At 42.6% G+C, this 19224-nt stretch overlaps 1 protein-coding gene across 1 annotated transcript; it reads left to right on the forward strand.

Annotated features, from left to right (window-relative positions):
- The first annotated feature begins 9719 nt into the window (after positions 1-9719).
- On the forward strand, positions 9720-11065 carry LOC311238330 (corticoliberin-1-like). Its single transcript, XM_084326361.1, has 2 exons — positions 9720-9773; positions 10217-11065. Exon 2 carries the CDS (start codon positions 10237-10239, stop codon positions 10756-10758), a length of 522 nt encoding a protein of 173 aa, XP_084182487.1. The 5' UTR covers positions 9720-9773; positions 10217-10236; the 3' UTR covers positions 10759-11065.
- Positions 11066-19224: the final 8159 nt, after the last annotated feature.

Here is a 19224-nt window from a genome sequence, read left to right on the forward strand (position 1 = left end):
TCAAAGAAGCATCCTCTAAGAGCAATGTTTGTTTGGTTCACTTTGTTTCAAAGAAGCATCCTCTAAGAGCAATGTTGGTTCACTTTGTTTTAAAGAAGCATCCTCTAAGAGCAATGTTGGTTCACCTTGTTTCAAAGAAACATCCTCTAAGAGCAATGTTGGTTCACTTTGTTTCAAAGAAGCATCCTCTAAGAGCAATGTTAGTTCACTTTGTTTCAAAGAAGCATCCTTTAAGAGCAATGTTAGTTCACTTTGTTTCAAAGAAGCATCCTCTAAGAGCAATGTTGGTTCACTTTGTTTCAAAGAAGCATCCTCTAAGAGCAATGTTAGTTCACTTTGTTTCAAAGAAGCATCCTCTAAGAGCAATGTTGGTTCACTTTGTTTCAAAGAAGCATCCTCTAAGAGCAATGTTGGTTCACTTTGTTTCAAAGAAGCATCCTCTAAGAGCAATGTTATTTCACTTGTTTCAAAGAAGCATCCTCTAAGAGCAATGTTGGTTCACTTTGTTTCAAAGAAGCATCCTCTAAGAGCAATGTTGGTTCACTTTGTTTCAAAGAAGCATCCTCTAAGAGCAATGTTGGTTCCCTTTGTTTCAAAGAATCATCCTCTAAGAGCAATGTTGGTTCCCTTTGTTTCAAAGAAGCATCCTCTAAGAGCAATGTTAGTTCACTTTGTTTCAAAGAAGCATCCTCTAAGAGCAATGTTAGTTCACTTTGTTTCAAAGAAGCATCCTCTAAGAGCAATGTTAGTTCACTTGTTTCAAAGAAGCATCCTCTAAGAGCAATGTTAGTTCACTTTGTTTCAAAGAAGCATCCTCTAAGAGCAATGTTTGTTTGGTTCACTTTGTTTCAAAGAAGCATCCTCTAAGAGCAATGTTGGTTCACTTTGTTTTAAAGAAGCATCCTCTAAGAGCAATGTTGGTTCACCTTGTTTCAAAGAAACATCCTCTAAGAGCAATGTTGGTTCACTTTGTTTCAAAGAAGCATCCTCTAAGAGCAATGTTAGTTCACTTTGTTTCAAAGAAGCATCCTTTAAGAGCAATGTTAGTTCACTTTGTTTCAAAGAAGCATCCTCTAAGAGCAATGTTGGTTCACTTTGTTTCAAAGAAGCATCCTCTAAGAGCAATGTTAGTTCACTTTGTTTCAAAGAAGCATCCTCTAAGAGCAATGTTGGTTCACTTTGTTTCAAAGAAGCATCCTCTAAGAGCAATGTTGGTTCACTTTGTTTCAAAGAAGCATCCTCTAAGAGCAATGTTAGTTCACTTGTTTCAAAGAAGCATCCTCTAAGAGCAATGTTGGTTCACTTTGTTTCAAAGAAGCATCCTCTAAGAGCAATGTTGGTTCACTTTGTTTCAAAGAAGCATCCTCTAAGAGCAATGTTGGTTCACTTTGTTTCAAAGAAGCATCCTCTAAGAGCAATGTTAGTTCACTTGTTTCAAAGAAGCATCCTCTAAGAGCAATGTTGGTTCACTTTGTTTCAAAGAAGCTTCCTCTAAGAGCAATGTTGGTTCACTTTGTTTCAAAGAAGCATCCTCTAAGAGCAATGTTAGTTCACTTGTTTCAAAGAAGCATCCTCTAAGAGCAATGTTGGTTCACTTTGTTTCAAAGAAGCTTCCTCTAAGAGCAATGTTGGTTCACTTTGTTTCAATGAAGCATCCTCTAAGAGCAATGTTGGTTCACTTTGTTTCAAAGAAGCTTCCTCTAAGAGCAATGTTGGTTCACTTTGTTTCAAAGAAGCATCCTCTAAGAGCAATGTTGGTTCACTTTGTTTCAAAGAAGCTTCCTCTAAGAGCAATGTTGGTTCACTTTGTTTCAAAGAAGCATTATGAGCAATGTTGGTTCACTTTGTTTCAAAGAAGCATTCTCTCAATGTTGAGATTATAAACAATATTCAAGAATTTGTAACTAGTTATTGTAGAGGCAGTTTTTTCATCTCAAAACCCAGTGCAGCTTTAAAGGTGTGATAGATAACATTCAGCCTCTAGATGCTGCACCAGCATGTAATTTATCCAATCCAACAACATTCATTTTGGACCCATGTTATGTACTAGAGGCCTGGTCACTCCTGTGTCACCAGGGCAGGCAGGTGAGGGCTGCCAATTAGCCAATTAGTGCTGATTGGTTACCTGCTGGGGGGCTTCAAAGGCAGACCCAGAAACACACATGCACGGTCTGTGCCTAGTGAAAGAGCTGTCAGGTTCTTACAGTCCTTGTCCGTTGGGTTACCAGTACATTAGCTTATAGTTATATTAGTAGTTCCTTGGTTTAGTAGCATTTTTGAGTTAGAGCACAGGGTTTTGGTGTTGATTACACATAGGTTGCGTACCCATGAGCCAGGGTCGTAACAATTGGGCGCTCGTCCGGGATCTTTTACCCCTAGCACTTTGTTTGGTGATTTTTTTTTTGTGTTGCACAGGGTGTCATCATATTATGGTTTGGGTGGTGTTCGTTACACATGGTGTAACGTGGGGGCTGAGCCATTTTCATCAAACAGGTGAGTATGCCGTATTTGTTTGTAATTTGATGTGACTACTTATGCTGTTAAAATATATAGTTTAGTAGGCACCACATGTAGATAGGGATATTATTTTCTGGTTGTTGGTTAGCGTCCGGTGCACCGCGTCAATGAAATGATTGTATATGATCTTTGACTGGTAGCAGGTGTGGTTGAAGAAAGTTAGGTCTACAGGGCATTAGTTTAAGGGTAGGTAGGTTAGGGCGGCCAGGAAACACAGGTAGTGTGGTAGGGCTTGATTTAGTGTTTCTTAGGGTAGACATGTGGTAGGCCGGGGTTTTCTGCAGTTTAGACGTAGAAGCATATGTGGTCACATCAGGTTAGAAGGCGCACCTGTTTGGAATATTTTGTTGGATTTATTTTGTTTGTTTAAGTGTTTGGTGAGCATACCTGGTAGCACCTAACACCCTGCGTGTATGACACGTCTATTTAGGGTGGGTGTGTTTTTTTTAATTTTTTTTTGTTTGTTTGTGCAACCTGGAAAGGTGTGCTCCGTAGAGCTCACATTTCCACCGCGTCCCTTTATGGTTGTTATTATTGGCATTAGCATTCTTCATGGTTCTTCAGTGGTTCTTCGTGGTTCTTCAGTGGTTCTTTAGTGGTTTTTCAGTGGTTCTTTGGTGGTTCTTCGTGGTTTGTTAGTGGTTCTTAGTGACTGTAGGGTAAAGTGAGTAGCTTGTGGTGACTGGTACAGTAACGATGGCTACCATTAAGGATTTTGTTGAGAACCCCTCTGACGAGATGTTGGGAAGGTTTTCCAAAGAGCAGCTTCTGAAGCTTGCTGTGCACTACAATGTGGAGCTTACTGCCAGTGAGAAGCGGTTAAAAACGACTGCCTTGGGAACTTTGAGGGCTATACTCATTGAGGAGCAGGTGATTGTGGCAACGGTGGATGAGCTTCTTTTGTCTGAGGTGTCTCCACAACTCTCTGGCGTGGCGGAAGGTGTTGCCATCGATTGGGGGCCTAGGGAGTTGGCATTTAGGGAAAAGCAGCTACAACAAGAGCGTGAGTTTAAGGAAAAACAGCTACAACAAGAGGAGAGGAGAGATGAGAGAGAGCGGGAGCTTAAGGAAAAACAGCTACAACAAGAGGAGAGGAGAGAGGAGAGAGAGCACGATCGTGCAATGAAGGAGCTTGCATTTAAGCATGCTGCCTTGCAGGCGGGTTCTCTGCATCCAGAGTCACGTTCCGGGTTTGATGTAGGCAGGAATATTAGGATGGTGCCACCATTCTTTGAGAAAGACGTGGAAAGATATTTTCCCCTTTTTGAACGGGTGGCAACCACATTGAAGTGGCCTGATACCGCCTGGACACTGCTGCTGCAATGTGTTTTGGTTGGTAGGGCACAAGAAGCCTACACTGCTCTGTCCCTTGAACAAAGCGCTGATTATGAGCTGGTTAAAGCTTCCATATTGAGGGCTTATGAGTTGGTCCCCGAGGCCTATCGTCAGCGTTTTAGAGGTTATCGTAGGCAGGAGGGGCAGTCTTATGTTGAATTTGGAAAAGAGAAGGAGAACCTGTTTGACCGGTGGTGCACCTCGCAAAAAGCAGAGTCAAGGGAGCAGCTCAGACAGTTGGTTCTCCTAGAGGAATTTAAGAGGTGTGTTCCTGATAACGTTTCCACACATCTAAATGAGCATAAGGTATCGAAGATAGCCGACGCTGCTGTCTTGGCTGATGAGTTTGTGTTAACACACAAATCTGTCTTTGTAGAGGAGGGCCGTGTGGAGTCCAGGGGTAGTAGGCGTCCTTCTCAGGGGAGCCGGTTCCCGGCACCCGTGTCTGCTGGTCGGTTTACTTCGACTCCTAGGCAAGGTGGCTCTGCTAGTGCATTCCCAGAGGGGGTTATCTGTTTTTACTGTAAGGAGCCTGGTCATATCGTTGCTGGATGCCCTGTGCTTAAGCAGAAAAATGTAAAAACGGTGGCTCTGGTAGAAATCATAGACAGGACACCTATGCCGACATTAGAGGGTGGGGTGCGAAGTATCAAAGGTGCAGACAGGGAGCTAGAGGGCTCCTCAACATTTAGGATGGATGGATTTGTTTCACTGGTTGGTGAATTAGGATCAAGGCAGGCTATTACAATATGGAGAGATACAGGAGCTTTCCAGTCTCTCATTCTGGATGGGATTTTGCCATTTTCGGAAGATTCTTCATTGCATTCCGGTGCCATTGTTCAGGGCTTTGGAGGAGGCTTTGTGAATACTCCTTTGCATGAGGTCTCGCTAAACTCTCCCTTAGTATCAGGCAATGTTGTCGTAGGAGTGTGTTCTCACATTCCCATAAAGGGGGTGTCCTTCATTCTAGGGAACGATTTGGCCGGTGGCAAAGTGCTGGCTACTCCAGTTGTAATTCCCGTCCCTGTAGTTTCTGAGGTTCCTGATGAGCTCGCACAGAAGCATCCAGGAGTGTTTCCTGTGTGTGCGGTAACACGCGCAATGTCAAAGGTCAAATGTGACACCCATGAGGTTGTTAACTTAGATGGTGATATGACACTTAGTGACACGTTCTTTGTTGTGTTGAAAAGTGGCCCTGATGAGGGGTTTGGTAAGGTGATTCCATCTCATGAGCAGTTGGTACTAGAGCAAAACAAGGATGTCTCCTTGTCGTCCCTCTTTGAAGAGGCGGTTTTAGAGGATGAAATGGTAGATACGTCTCAAGGATACTTTGTTAGCAATGACGTGCTCATGAGAAAGTGGACACCACCTAACCTGTCCAGTCTGGATGACTGGGGCAGTGTGTTTCAGATTGTTGTTCCAGCCGTGTATCGTCCTGATATACTGCATCTAGCACATGATCATGATCTTGCTGGTCACATGGAGGTCAGGAAGACGTATGACCGTGTGCTGAGACATTTTTGTTGGCCTGGTTTGAAGTCAGATGTGGCACAATATTGTCGCTCGTGCCATGTGTGTCAGGTGGTTGGTAAACCAAACCAGAAAATCCCTCAGGCTCCTCTGCAGCCTATCCCTGCCGTTGGGGAACCTTTTGAGCGGATCCTCTTTGACTGTGTTGGTCCCCTCCCTCGAACTAAGACAGGGAACCAGTACCTTTTGACTATTATGTGTGCAGCGACCCGTTTTCCTGAAGCCATTCCTTTACGCAAGATCACAGCCCCAGCTATATCCAAAGCTCTGGTTAGGTTTTTTTCGACTTTTGGTCTACCAAAGGTCATTCAATCAGATCAAGGGTCTAACTTCATGTCCCGTCTCTTTGCTCAGGTCCTCCAGCAGTTGTCTATCCAGCATTGCCCTTCCTCTGCCTATCATCCAGAGTCCCAGGGGGCGCTGGAGAGATTTCACCAGACTATCAAAACAATGCTGCGGGCATATTGTACGGAGTTCGACAAAGACTGGGATGATGGAATTCCTTTGCTTCTGTTTGCTGCTAGGGAGGTAACCCAGGAGTCTCTTGGATTCAGCCCGGCTGAGCTGGTGTTCGGCCACACAGTGAGGGGTCCTTTGAAACTGCTGAAGGAAAAGTGGTTGGCTGACCAGACTCCTTCCTCTACTAATTTGTTGGACTATGTGTGTGACTTCAGGCTTAAGCTTAGTAGAGCATGTGAACTAGCGAAAGAGAACCTAAAGGTAGCCCAAGGAAAAATGAAGGTGTGGTATGATAGGCGGGCCCGACATAGGGTGTTCTCACCGGGAGACAAGGTGTTGGTTCTCTCGCCTATTCTTGGGTCTGCATTACAGGCTAAATACAGTGGGCCATACTCCATTGAGCGCAAAGTTGGTGAGGTCGACTACTTGATTAAAACTCCCGACCGCAGGCGCAAGAGTAGATTATGTCACGTCAATATGTTGAAGGCGTACAATGATAGGGCTCAGATTGACCAGTCAGGGGTCAAGCCTGTGGCTGTTCTAACAGTTTCTGCATCTCCTATTGTAGCCGACTGTTCTGTGTCGAAGGAGATTTATCAGGGCCGGTTGCCAAACACCCAGATACTAGGTGACTTGGACTCACACCTGTCGTACTTACCACTTCCTGAGCGTACGGATGTGGTGCGCCTACGTAGACAGCATACACGTTTGTTTTCTGATGTCCCTAGTCGTACTAATGTACTCGAGCATGACATTGATGTTGGTAGTGCAGGGCCAATTAAGCAACATGCCTATAGGGTGAATCCGGAAAAACGAAGGATCTTGAGTAAGGAAGTAGACTATATGGTGAGACATGGCATTGCGGAGCCCAGTTCTAGTGCGTGGAGCTCCCCCTGCCTGCTTGTTGATAAGCCAGACTGCACTCATCGGTTCTGTACTGATTTCCGTAAAGTTAATGCAGTAACCAAGCCGGACTCGTACCCTCTGCCTCGGATGGACGACTGTATCGATCGGGTGGGTTCAGCAGCCTTTGTAAGTAAATTGGATTTGCTAAAGGGATACTGGCAGGTTCCGCTTACTCCGCGAGCACGTGAGATATCCGCTTTTGTCACACCAGAGAGTTTCTGCCAGTATACAGTGATGGCCTTTGGCATGCGAAATGCCCCAGCGACGTTTCAGCGGCTAGTGAACAAGGTCCTGAGCGGGGTAGCGTTCTGTGAGGCATATCTGGATGACCTGGTTATCCACAGTTCCTCTTGGTCACAACATGTGGAGCATCTGGCCGAAGTGTTCAAGCGGTTGGGTGATGCTAACTTGACAGTTAACCTTGCGAAATGTGAATTTGGACTGGCCACGGTTACCTACCTGGGTAAGGTGGTTGGACGTGGGCATGTGTGCCCCATTACAGCTAAGGTGGAGGCTATAGTGGGCTTCCCTGCTCCCATCACCAGGCGGGAGTTAAAGCGCTTCCTAGGTATGGCAGGGTACTATAGGAGTTTCTGTAGGAACTTTGCTTCTGTTGTTGCCCCTTTGACCAATCTGCTCAGTCCTAAGGTACCTTTCGTGTGGACTGAGACTTGTCAACAGTCTTTTGAGAGCATCAAGGGTATTCTGATTAGCGCTCCCGTTCTGTCAGCTCCCGATTTTCAACTGCCATTCAAGTTGGCAGTGGATGCTAGTGACCTCGGTGCTGGAGCCGTCCTCCTGCAAGAGGATGCATTAGAGGTGGAGCACCCAGTGTGCTACTTTTCTAAAAAGTTTGACAGGCATCAACTGCACTACTCTACTATAGAGAAGGAGGCGCTCGCTTTGGTTCTTGCCTTGAACCATTTTGATGTTTACGTGGGATCCTCCAGTTTACCCCTTGTTGTGTATACAGACCATAACCCTTTGGTTTTTCTTCGCAGCATGGTGAATTCGAATCATCGTTTGATGCGATGGAGTTTGTTCCTCCAGGCGTATAACTTGGATATTCGCCACATTCGTGGGAGGGACAACGTGCTAGCAGACGCCCTCTCACGATCGTAGTACCGGTGTTTGTGGTACCCGTTATCGCTGTTGTGGTAGAGGCCCTGACAACTAAGGGGTCACAGTTGTTTTTGTTTTGTTTATGGGTTGTTGTGTAGTGGTTGCCTCTTGGGCAACCAGTTTGGTGGGGGAGGTGTTATGTACTAGAGGCCTGGTCACTCCTGTGTCACCAGGGCAGGCAGGTGAGGGCTGCCAATTAGCCAATTAGTGCTGATTGGTTACCTGCTGGGGGGCTTCAAAGGCAGACCCAGAAACACACATGCACGGTCTGTGCCTAGTGAAAGAGCTGTCAGGTTCTTACAGTCCTTGTCCGTTGGGTTACCAGTACATTAGCTTATAGTTATATTAGTAGTTCCTTGGTTTAGTAGCATTTTTGAGTTAGAGCACAGGGTTTTGGTGTTGAATACACATAGGTTGCGTACCCATGAGCCAGGGTCGTAACAATCCACAATATATTTTTTTATTATAAATTAATTAATCAATCTTTTTTTGGGTGGAAATGCAATATTTTTTTATTCTGCATCTTTCCTAAAAGCTCTGTGGATAACTGGATATATATATATATATATATTACTCTACATAAAATGTAATCTATAGCACCTTTAAGAATTCACAAACCACTACAATCATAAACCGAGGTCTGACTGAATTTGGTCGTTAAAGAACCCAGGACGCCTATCGTAAAGAGGCCGGGGTTCGCTGACGTTCCTGGCCAAATTCCCAACCAGGTCTCTGACATCAAGGACACCTACCCTAATCATCCCTTCCCCTTAATTGACCGATATCAATCCCTGCCTCCTGAGCCGTTCAGCCATTATGTCAGTGACTCAGTGTGATGTAGGAATGTACGCACAGCGTCAAAAATCATTGGCTGTGATCTTCCTTCTGTGGCCTCCCTCCATATATGCCACACACATCAGGCGGAAAGGGGAGAAGGTGATCGGTGATCCCTCTCACCCTGCTTACTACCTCTTTAACCCCCTTCCCTCTGGCAGAAGACTCCAAAGTCTCAGGTGTAGGACATCTCGTTTTAAGAATAGCACATATCCCGAATAGCACATATCCCCATATCAGGTGTTTAAGAATAGCACATTGTCCGTCACCTGAACTCAAGTCCTAATGCACTTTCTACTATAAGGGCTAGCACTAATAGCCGACAGGCACTTTAAGGCAATATGTTTGTGAAATACTTCTACTTTAGGGATTGCATTGCATGCATGTATTCTTGTATGTTTTTATATTGTATGTTTTTATACTGTATGTACTGTATGTTTGGCACTGAGACAAATCCCAATCAACCATGCGTTGAAATGGCAATAAAGTTTTTCTTTAAAAAAAGCTCTATATAAATGCAATTAATTATTATTATTATTATTATTATTATTATTATTATTATTATTATTATTATTATTATTATTATTATTATTATTATTATTATTGGGAACTAACTCATGGAAGTGAAGTGAAGTATCCAGCAGGTTGTATTGTCACACACATGTAGGCACACACACACACACACACACACACACACACACACACACACACTCACACATGCGCGCACGCACACACACACACACACACACACTCACACACGCGTGCTGTTCACACACACACACACACACACACAGACACACACACACACACACACACGCTTATGAGTCATCTCATCAAAACTAAAGCTTTTTTTTCCCCTCTCCAGAGGTGTTCATTCAAGTTACGCCCATGCAAGAACGCGCAGACTCGATCCCTGAGTTCAGAGCGTGACACTTGTAGTTGGTCTTGACTATATAAGTCCAGACTGCATATGAAACTATACAGGTTACTTGTTGTTCCTAAGTGAAGGAGGACGACATCTCGCCAAACACCTGGCACCTAAGCTATTGGAACACGAATAACGAGTTAAGGTATGTGTTTGGCTCATTATCTTTATTTATCTATCTTATGAGCACATCTACAGGTGCTATTGTGTGTTGTATTTCCTCTCGAAATTGAGATGTATCTAAAACTACTTAATACCGTAATGGATGTTCTCTTTTCTTATAAAGTCACTCGTTTTGCTTTTGGGCAACATTTCAACAAACCTATGGCTTTGTGGACCACTAGAAGGATTGTGCTACTTTCTATTTTAAATTATTAACACAATGCAGTTACTTTCGATTTAGACAAGAGACATAATATGAAGATCAGTCATTCAACTTTTACGCTTGTAATTACATAACCAAACCACCGCATGAAGTGAATGCCCTTTTTACGCACCAAAGTCCACAATTACGCACCCGATTTACATTGATTTACGGTGACGAATGTGAACAAGAGATTAATTTAATTCACACATTTTCCTCCCCAGATTCCTACTGATAACCTGACATGAAGCTCAATTTAATCGCCGCCACCATCGTTCTGCTAGTTGCCTCCTTGTCGCGGTATGAATGTAGGGCCATCGAGAGTCCCGGCGCCGCCGACGACACCGACCCTCCACGGCAGCAAACTCTTCCACTTCTGGAGCGCGTCGGGGAGGAATATTTCATCCGACTGGCCAACGGGAACTCGGACTCTTTCAGGCCGTCGCCGAACACGTATCCTGGCGGAGGAGGAGGAGGAGGAGGAGGAGGAGGGTCGCCCGGCGCGTTCTACAACAGAGCCGCTTGGAGACTCCAGCTGACGCGGCGTCTCTTGGAGGGTAGAGTTGGGAACGTCGGGGCGCTCCTCCTCGCCGAGCGCCCGGACGACTCGATGATGGGACGCGGGAGGAGGGCGGAGGAGCCGCCGATCTCGCTGGACCTGACATTCCACCTGCTCCGCGAGATGATGGAGATGTCCCGGGCGGAGCAGATGGTCCAACAGGCGCAGAGCAACCGGAGGATGATGGAATTCTTCGGGAAGAAATGAAGACCTCCGGCTTCCAACCGCCAAAGATTATTTTTCTTTCAGAATATTTTTTTTTTAATTAACCTTTAGCACAAAACATTCTCCTACCATATAGTGCTGGTTTTTCATCAGTATTATTTATTAAGTATTAATTTCCTAGCGTTAACCTCAAACAACGGAGTGTAAATGGGCTTGACTTGTAATTATCAGATTGTATCCCGCCACGCAAGAAAAACTGTAAATTTGTATTGTTGGCGTTCGGAACTGCATAGCCATATCATTCTTCACTCTCTTTGAAATGAGATAAATATTGGTTATGAAATTAACTATTGCATCTCAAAATGGATATTTTATCATTTGAGGTTTATGTTTCAATGTATTTATGGTATTTAAGTATTATTTGTTATTGTTAATAAACTTCTGAGCAACCAGTATTTTTTTTTGTTGTGCAAGAGAATGTCTTATATACCATCTATATTTTTCAATAAAATATGAAAAGCGATGTTTACACTTTTCTTCTGAATATAATTAAATATGACTTTAAATCACATATTTTTGGAAAAGCTAAGCAAAATTTCAACCCCCTTTCAAACTGTAAACATTTACATTACATAATTCAACTATACACATTCCTCAGGGTTTCAAACGTGTCTTTGCACAAACATGTCTCAAAATGGAGCAGCGATCGTTCTTGGTTTGATAGAAGCAGAAAACACAAAATGCCATCCTGTGAGTTTGGCCACGCTTGATAGAAATGTCTCTTTCTGAAATACTGTACATGTGTATATACCTTATCGTGTTCCCATGGCTCCACAGCATTGGTTAACCCTTTCACTACCACACTACAGAAGGTTAACCTTTCACGATCACACTACAGACGGTTCTGTAGTGTGGTAGTTAGGGGTTAACCATTTGTCGCGTGGCAGTGAAAGGGTTAAACTTATGTATTGTCGGTGTGAAAGGGTTAACCCTTTGGTAATGAAAGGGTTAAAGCCACACGCCGCTTGTATACCACTGCCAAGGATATAGCAATGCAACAGCAGACACATATTCCATTTAAAAAATACAGCAAAGTATGCTATTGACTATATATACTCACACAGCGGCCATTTTGCTCTTATGTCATGCTCAGGTTGGGATTACTTGCCACCCACTTTTGCTCCAACCTGAGCATGACATAAGCGCAAAATGGCCACCGTGTGAATAGGGTCAATGGAGTGACGATACCCGTGCAAGGGATGAACATTCATATCGCCATCTCTCTTCTGAAGCCTTGATCCCCGGCCGGGAAGCACCTCTCATTGTTATACCTGCAAGTTAGTGAACACAGTTCAACACACGGAGATGGAGGTGGATGTGCCACCGATAGCTAATGAGGGAGGAGGCGAGTGTACAGTGTGCGTGCGCGCGCTGTGCTGACCCTTGACCCCACGGTGTCACAGAGTGCTGTGAGAGAATGAGTCATCCTGTGATGTTTGGCCCATGCTTAGCGGCTGGGGGCCTCTGGTACTGCTGCAAAGTCCATTTTGTAACGGATCCAACCCCTTGGATGATGTTGCACGATAATTCAACGGACGTTAATAGTGGGCCATTGTCTCTCTCTGGAGAAGACGATATGCTAATTTCTCAAAATGTTTGGCGTGTTCCTTCGCGTGGGGGCGAATGTTGCAGTCTGGATGACAGTGGATGGAAGTGCTTGAAAGTCAGCTTGTGCATATTATAACAGAAAAAACACAAACACAATTTGTTACAGGCTTTTATTTCGTAGGAGAAAGAATGATGAGCGTGTGTGTGTGAGATCTGTGTGTGCGTGTGTGTGTGTGAGATCTCTCTGCAGGCATGCATGTGTGTGTGCACATACACACATCTATAGACTATAGCCTAAATCCCCTTCATTGTTGCCTCAATCCTGCCATTGCATCATGTGAACAGAGGCCTGGAGCATAAACATTTGGTGACGTATCGGGAAGCCTGTAGAAATGATCCCCTCCTTGATATGCTATTTTGTAACTCCTGTTTTGTAACTGTTTAATATTTATAAAGTTGGTAAACCTGAGTCTTTGTGGTCAGAACTACAACCCACCAATACTAGACATGGCTATGTCACCAGACACGCCTTGGGTCTTCATTTTACTCTACCTCTAAGAACCAATGCACTTAAGAGAACCGTAATGTATCGAGATGCTGCATACTGGAATTGTATACCTGTGAATATAATGATTATCAGCAACACATTTACTTTTAAGAAAAAGTTGAAAAAACGCCATATAATAAATATTATATAATATATATATATATTATATAAACTCCGGTGATATTGAATTGATATGAATTGTTCATGAAATGGATTCAAGAGAACACACCAACAGACAGACCGTTTATTAACCCTTTCACTACCACGCTACCAAAGGGGTAACCCTTTCACTGCAACAATACAGAAGGTTACTTCTGTAAAAAAAGAATATATATTTTTTTCTCTTTTATGGAACTGTGCATGAATGGAACAAATAGAAATGAAATTAATTGAAATATTTTGTAACGCCGGTGATATCCAAAGCTTGAGAAAAGGGTGTTTATACAACCAAGGTTTATTGCATCAAAGTGGAGTAAAATATGGATGCACACATTTCGTCTGCGTTAGGAAAATACTCTGTAAGTAGACTACAAGAGATAATACAGTGTACAGACATTACATTTACATTTTGTAATGTAATACAGACATGAAATTACATGTCAAATGAAAGACATAATAACAGTCTCTTGTATGGAATATACATTACTGCTCATCCTTCTTCACACATCAATTTATTTAACAAATTTAACAATTTATCACTTATAATATGAGTTTCACCTTAGCAGTTAGCATTTCCGTGGCCAGCTGGGCAATAGCGACCATGACGTGTCCGAGGGAAGAAATGGTTGTGATTGGAGGATCAAGAAAAGGGGGCGGGATTTGAGATAGGCCAATTTAATCAAAAAACCAATGCTTTCTGTAGTTACGTTTGTTATGACCACATTAGTCCTATAGACTCAGGGTTCCGACAAAGTTTTGCTGATCAGAAATGTCCAAAACAATTCCATGACAAATACTGCATTTTCCATGACCAATACCAATATTTGTAAGTGTAAGTGTTTAATTGTAAAATGTATTTGAATAACGGATTTGAACATACCAGGCCTTATTTTGACTAGCTACAATAATTACTTGGGACTTAAGTCATCAGGAAATACATTATATGGGTTATTATTCCTAAAAGATACTGTCACTAAATCTTCTAGCAGCTAAACATGACATTAAACATGAAAAAAAGAAACATGATGTTTCCAAAAACCTTTTGGACAACAATAGTTTTTTTCCACAACTTTCCCAAGAAAAAAAAACATTTTTCAAATTCCATATCTTATCCAGGAACCCTGCAATAAGAACCGTTATTAAGAAGAAAAAAAATAATAATCTCTGCCAGTTCTGCACCATCCAGTGAGTCCTCAGTGGTTAGCACCGCTGCCTCACAGCACGAAGGTCCTCCTGGGTTCGAACCCCAGCAGGGGGCCTTTCTGTGTGGAGTTTGCATGTTCTCCCTGTGTTCACGTGGGTTTCCTCCAGGTACTCTGGTCTCCTCACACACCATAAAGACATGCATGGTAGGCAGGGACTACAGATGAAAACTAGCTCATTAGCTAACTCTCTAATTTACATTGATGTGGAAACTGAAGATGTTGATTAATGTGCACTGTCCCTGGGTAAAAAATAAATAAATAAACTTAAAACTTAAACTAAACTCTCCACAGCCAGAAGTTAACCCGTCGGCACAGATCTAAACTCTGCTCAACGACCGCTTATCCAGGGGAAGAGAAAAGTATCATAATAAGGGACCTGAAGTCAACATCTAGAGGTGGCTCTTTGCTCCTGCGGCTGACGTTAGGCGTCGTGTCGCCGGTGGCTTTAGCTCCTGGCGCCGCCGGGGGAGACGTGGGGCGCTGCAGGGGGTACGCTGGTTTGGGACGGGGTGGCTGTAGCGGCGGCGGCCTGGCCTCCCTCCACGGCTCCCTCTCCACCTTCGTACTCCTCGTACTCCTCTTCATCATCTGTAGCAAGAAGGAACGCGGAAGGGAAAAAAAGACAAGTGACTACAAAATAAATGTGGATAGAAAATAATAGTGAGACAGACAGACAGACAGACAGACAGACAGACAGACAGACAGACAGACAGACAGACAGACAGACAGACAGACAGACAGACAGACAGACAGACAGACAGACAGACAGACAGACAGACAGGCGATACATGCCTGCAACATGTAAACAACAACATTCATTTTTGACCCGCAAACATCTTTTATTATTAATCAATAGGGGTGTAACGGTACACAAAAACCACGGTACGGTACGTACTTCGGTTTTGAAGTCAAGGTTCGGTACGGGTTTTTGGTACAGTGGGGGAAGGTTTGGCTTTCCATGTTCCACTCAGGGGTGATGTAGTGTGCAGTAACTAATTGTACTTGTAGGGCTGTCAACGAATATTCTATATTTGAATAATAATAATTATATTAGATTGTGAAAAAACACGGTCGTTAGTGGTTAACATACCATTGTATTCGTTCGGTACACTACACAGCCGTTCAGTACGGTACGGTACACACTGAAACGGTTCAGTTCGGTACGGATACGTGTACCTTTACACCCCTATTAATCAATGAATTTTTTTTGGGGTGGGGGAGCAATACTTTAATTCTGCACCTTTCTAAAAGCTCTGTGGATGATTATTATTATTATTATTATTATTATTATTATTATTATTATTATTATTATTATTATTATTATTATTATTATTATTATTATTATTATTATTATTATTATTATTATTATTATTATTATTATTATTATTATTATTATTATTATTAATAATTGTTATCTATAGCACATTTAACTTTATTATTAGTTAGGAACAATTATACAAAGAACCATATACATGCATTTTAAAATGTCCGGACAGCCCATGTATTGCAGGTGTAACGTCAATCCAAATAATCTCTGTGTGACAATATGATACACCACCACTCAAAAGCACTCACCCTCTACTGTCTTTAACACTTTGATTGCCCAACCCGAGTTTCCTCGAGTTTACCCCCCGCGGGTTGAATGCCCACTCACGAGAATTCTCGTTTTTTTTTATTAGCGATCTGAAATCATATTTCATCAACCGAGTCTACCGTTGGAAATCCAGCCACTCCAGGGCCCTGTTCCCCGTACCTGGTTCAACTAAGTCGATCAAGATGTCATTATCCAGATTCAGTTAACCCGATGTTTGAAGCCGGGATTTTCCTGTTCCTCGAAGGTGGATTCAGTCTCGTTAACTCAAACCAGACTTGAGACCCAGGATTAGTGCGCGCGGCCGCTCCAGTTGAAAAGCCAGCACGTATCGATAGCAGAGATCCTGATTCTCTAGCGGCATTGATTGATTAATTGATTCAAAACTTCATTAACATATTGCAGTACGGCTCAATCGCCTCGCCGACAAGTTAAATGCGTTATCTTTTTTTTTTTTTTTTTTTTTTTTTTTTATTATTGCAGAACAAAAATGATTAAAAGTCAGTACTCAACACATAATGCATAATGAAACTTTCAGTCAAGGTGGTTAAAATTACATGCAAGTACAGAAACAAGATAAAACAAAAATAGTCCATAATAACATTTTGACCGTATACAGTGTATATCCAATAAATTACAATTATATAAAATTATATAAATGTTAGTATAGAATATACCCCTAATACCTATTTTCTAAAACCCTACACACATATGCTCCAGCTCGAACCCCCCCCTCCCGGACCCCCCCTTGGATAGTACCTCCATTATCCCTCACTCCTAACCAGACACTACCATTATAAGCTAGCTTTTATTCTCTCCACCACTTCTACCCACATTGACATTTTGGATTCATTGAGACCCAGAATTCTTGCTGTAGATATTTCTTGATATATCACATCGAGATATGTAAGAAACCAAACTTTCCGGCACATTTTTTCCGGTTGAAACCAGCGTGATGCGATCAGCTTTTTAGCTACTGTGATACCCGATAAAACCAATCTCTTTAGCTGTGGATTCACTGCAAACTCAAAAACATCATTCAATAGTAATACCGAGGGGTGTACAGGTATATTCCAAGATACGAGTTTTGATAACTGTTGGGACACATCTTTCCAGAATGCCTTAACTGGTGGGCAGTCCCAATACATGTGTATAAATGTTCCTTCGTCCCCATTTGTACATTGGGAGCATTTGGAGTCTTGTTTAAGCCCCATTCTGCACAGTCTTATAGGAGTCAAGTATGTCCTGTGAATATAGTTCAGATTGATTTGTTGATGATCCGGGTTCCTTGATGTGAGTCGGACATTTGCCCAGGCTCCTTGCCAATCAAAGTCATTTTCCAGGTCTGGTATATCCCTCCTCCAGACAGTGTCTAGTTGAAGGGTTTCATACGAGGACGTTAGTAATTGATAATAAAAACCTGATACAAAACCTCCTAATGTTTCTCCTTCATAGAAAAATTTGTGGAATCTGTGGTGTTCAATTGGTATGAGTAATGGAACACCGTGAGACCTCAGACATAGTCGTAACTGTATATAAAAAAGCCATGTGGACTCGGTGAGGTTAAACTTTGTGCATATTTCGCCATAACTACAGAAGCCCTGGTTATTAAAAATATCCCCTAATGAGTGTATGCCTTGCTCTTCCCATATAGGGAATCTTATAGGGCGTTTTCCCATTAAGAGTGCATTGTTATTGAATATGGGAGTGTGATTATGCCATTCTTGAGGGTTAGGATATTTCTTTTGTGTTTCCCGCCATGTTCTGATTGCATGGGTAATTATGGGGTCAAATTCCCGCTCACAATGTTTGATTGAAAGTTTAGTGTGTGCTATGTCTTTCAGTCTCTGTGGGGCTACTATGTTTTCTTCCAATTCTCTCCAAGATACCAAAGCCTGGGGATCAAACCATATTTTCAATGGTCTTAATGTGAAAGCCTTAAAATATTGTAAAAAATCTGGAACTGCCATGCCACCGTCTGCTTTATTTCTCTGTGCGGTGGATCTTTTTATGCGAGGTGGTTTGTTATTCCAAATAAATTTGTATGTGGAGGATTGTAATCTTTTCCAGTAGCCCTCTGGAGGAGGTAACGGTAGCATTGAGCTGATGAAATTGATTCTTGGTAACACATTCATCTTAACTATTGATACCCTTGCCTGTACTGAGTTTTTAAGTTTTGCCCACCTGTCCAGGTCGTCTTTGATTTTGTTCTGTATTTTTGTGTAATTGTGCTTCACCGTTTGTCTTATGGTGGGAAATATTTCCACACCCAAGCATCTAAAATGTTTAACCATGGGTATCGCACCTGGGAGGGTTGTGTCTTTTTTTGCCCGGATGTTAAGAGGAAGGAAAGCCGACTTAGGCCAATTTATTTTAAATCCCGATAAATCACCAAAGTTCTCTATCAACTTGAGTAGATGCGGCAATGTGGTGTTGGGGTTTTGCATGAACAATATTACGTCGTCCGCATATAAACTAATTTTATGTTGTGTGCCCTTGATTACGATTGGTTCTATGTGTTGGGATTGTCTTATAAATTGTGCTAAAGGCTCTAATGATAGATCGAATAGTCCGGGACTAAGAGGGCAACCCTGTCTGGCTGAGCATGATACCGGAAAGATTTCGGAGATGAATGTGCCTGTAGTAATCATGGCAGATGGGTCCTTGTATAGTACTTTAATCATATCAATGAATCCTTTTCCTAACCCCATCCTTTCTAATACTGCCCATAGAAACGACCATTCCAGCCTGTCAAATGCTTTCATAGCATCCAGGGATAGCATCGCCTTAGGTGTGGTGTCCTCATTGTCTGCATCTAGTACGTGCAGTATTCGCCTTATGTTATCATTGATCAGGCGACCTCTTATGAAGCCAGTTTGGTCCGGATGAACTAAAGACGTCATATGCTTTTGCAATCTGATGGCTAATATCTTAGAGTACAGTTTGACATCGGTTCCGAGAAGGCTTAAAGGTCGGTAACTACCGCACTCAGTGGGGTCTTTGTCTTTTTTGAGAAGGACTGAAATGAGTGCGATATTGTGGTGTTTATGGAAGCTCCCCTCCTTGACTGAGTATAAGATCATATTTAGTAATAAGGGTCCAAATATGTCCCAGCAAGAAAGGTACATTTCTGATGGGATACCGTCATTTCCCGGAGCCTTACCGTTTTTCATTCCGGATATGGCCTTCTTGAGTTCTTCTAATGTGATCGGTGCTTCTAACTGTTTAGCGTCGTCCTCCGAAAGTTTAGGGAGAGTAATTTGATTAAGATATGTGTCTAATTTGATTTGATCAAAGGTCGTTTCTGAATTATACAAGTCGGAGTAGAATTCTTTGAATGTATCGTTTATTATTTTGGGGTCTGTTACAAGTACTTGTTGTTTTCTAATGGCAGTTAT

The sequence above is a fragment of the Notolepis coatsorum genome (genome assembly GCF_963971535.1).
Source record: "Notolepis coatsorum genome assembly, chromosome: 12".
NCBI lineage: Eukaryota > Metazoa > Chordata > Actinopteri > Aulopiformes > Paralepididae > Notolepis > Notolepis coatsorum.

Bases quoted from the DNA above. Each gene is read 5' to 3' on its own strand.
- LOC311238330 (XM_084326361.1), top strand. From the start codon at position 10,237: ATGAAGCTCAATTTAATCGCCGCCACCATCGTTCTGCTAGTTGCCTCC.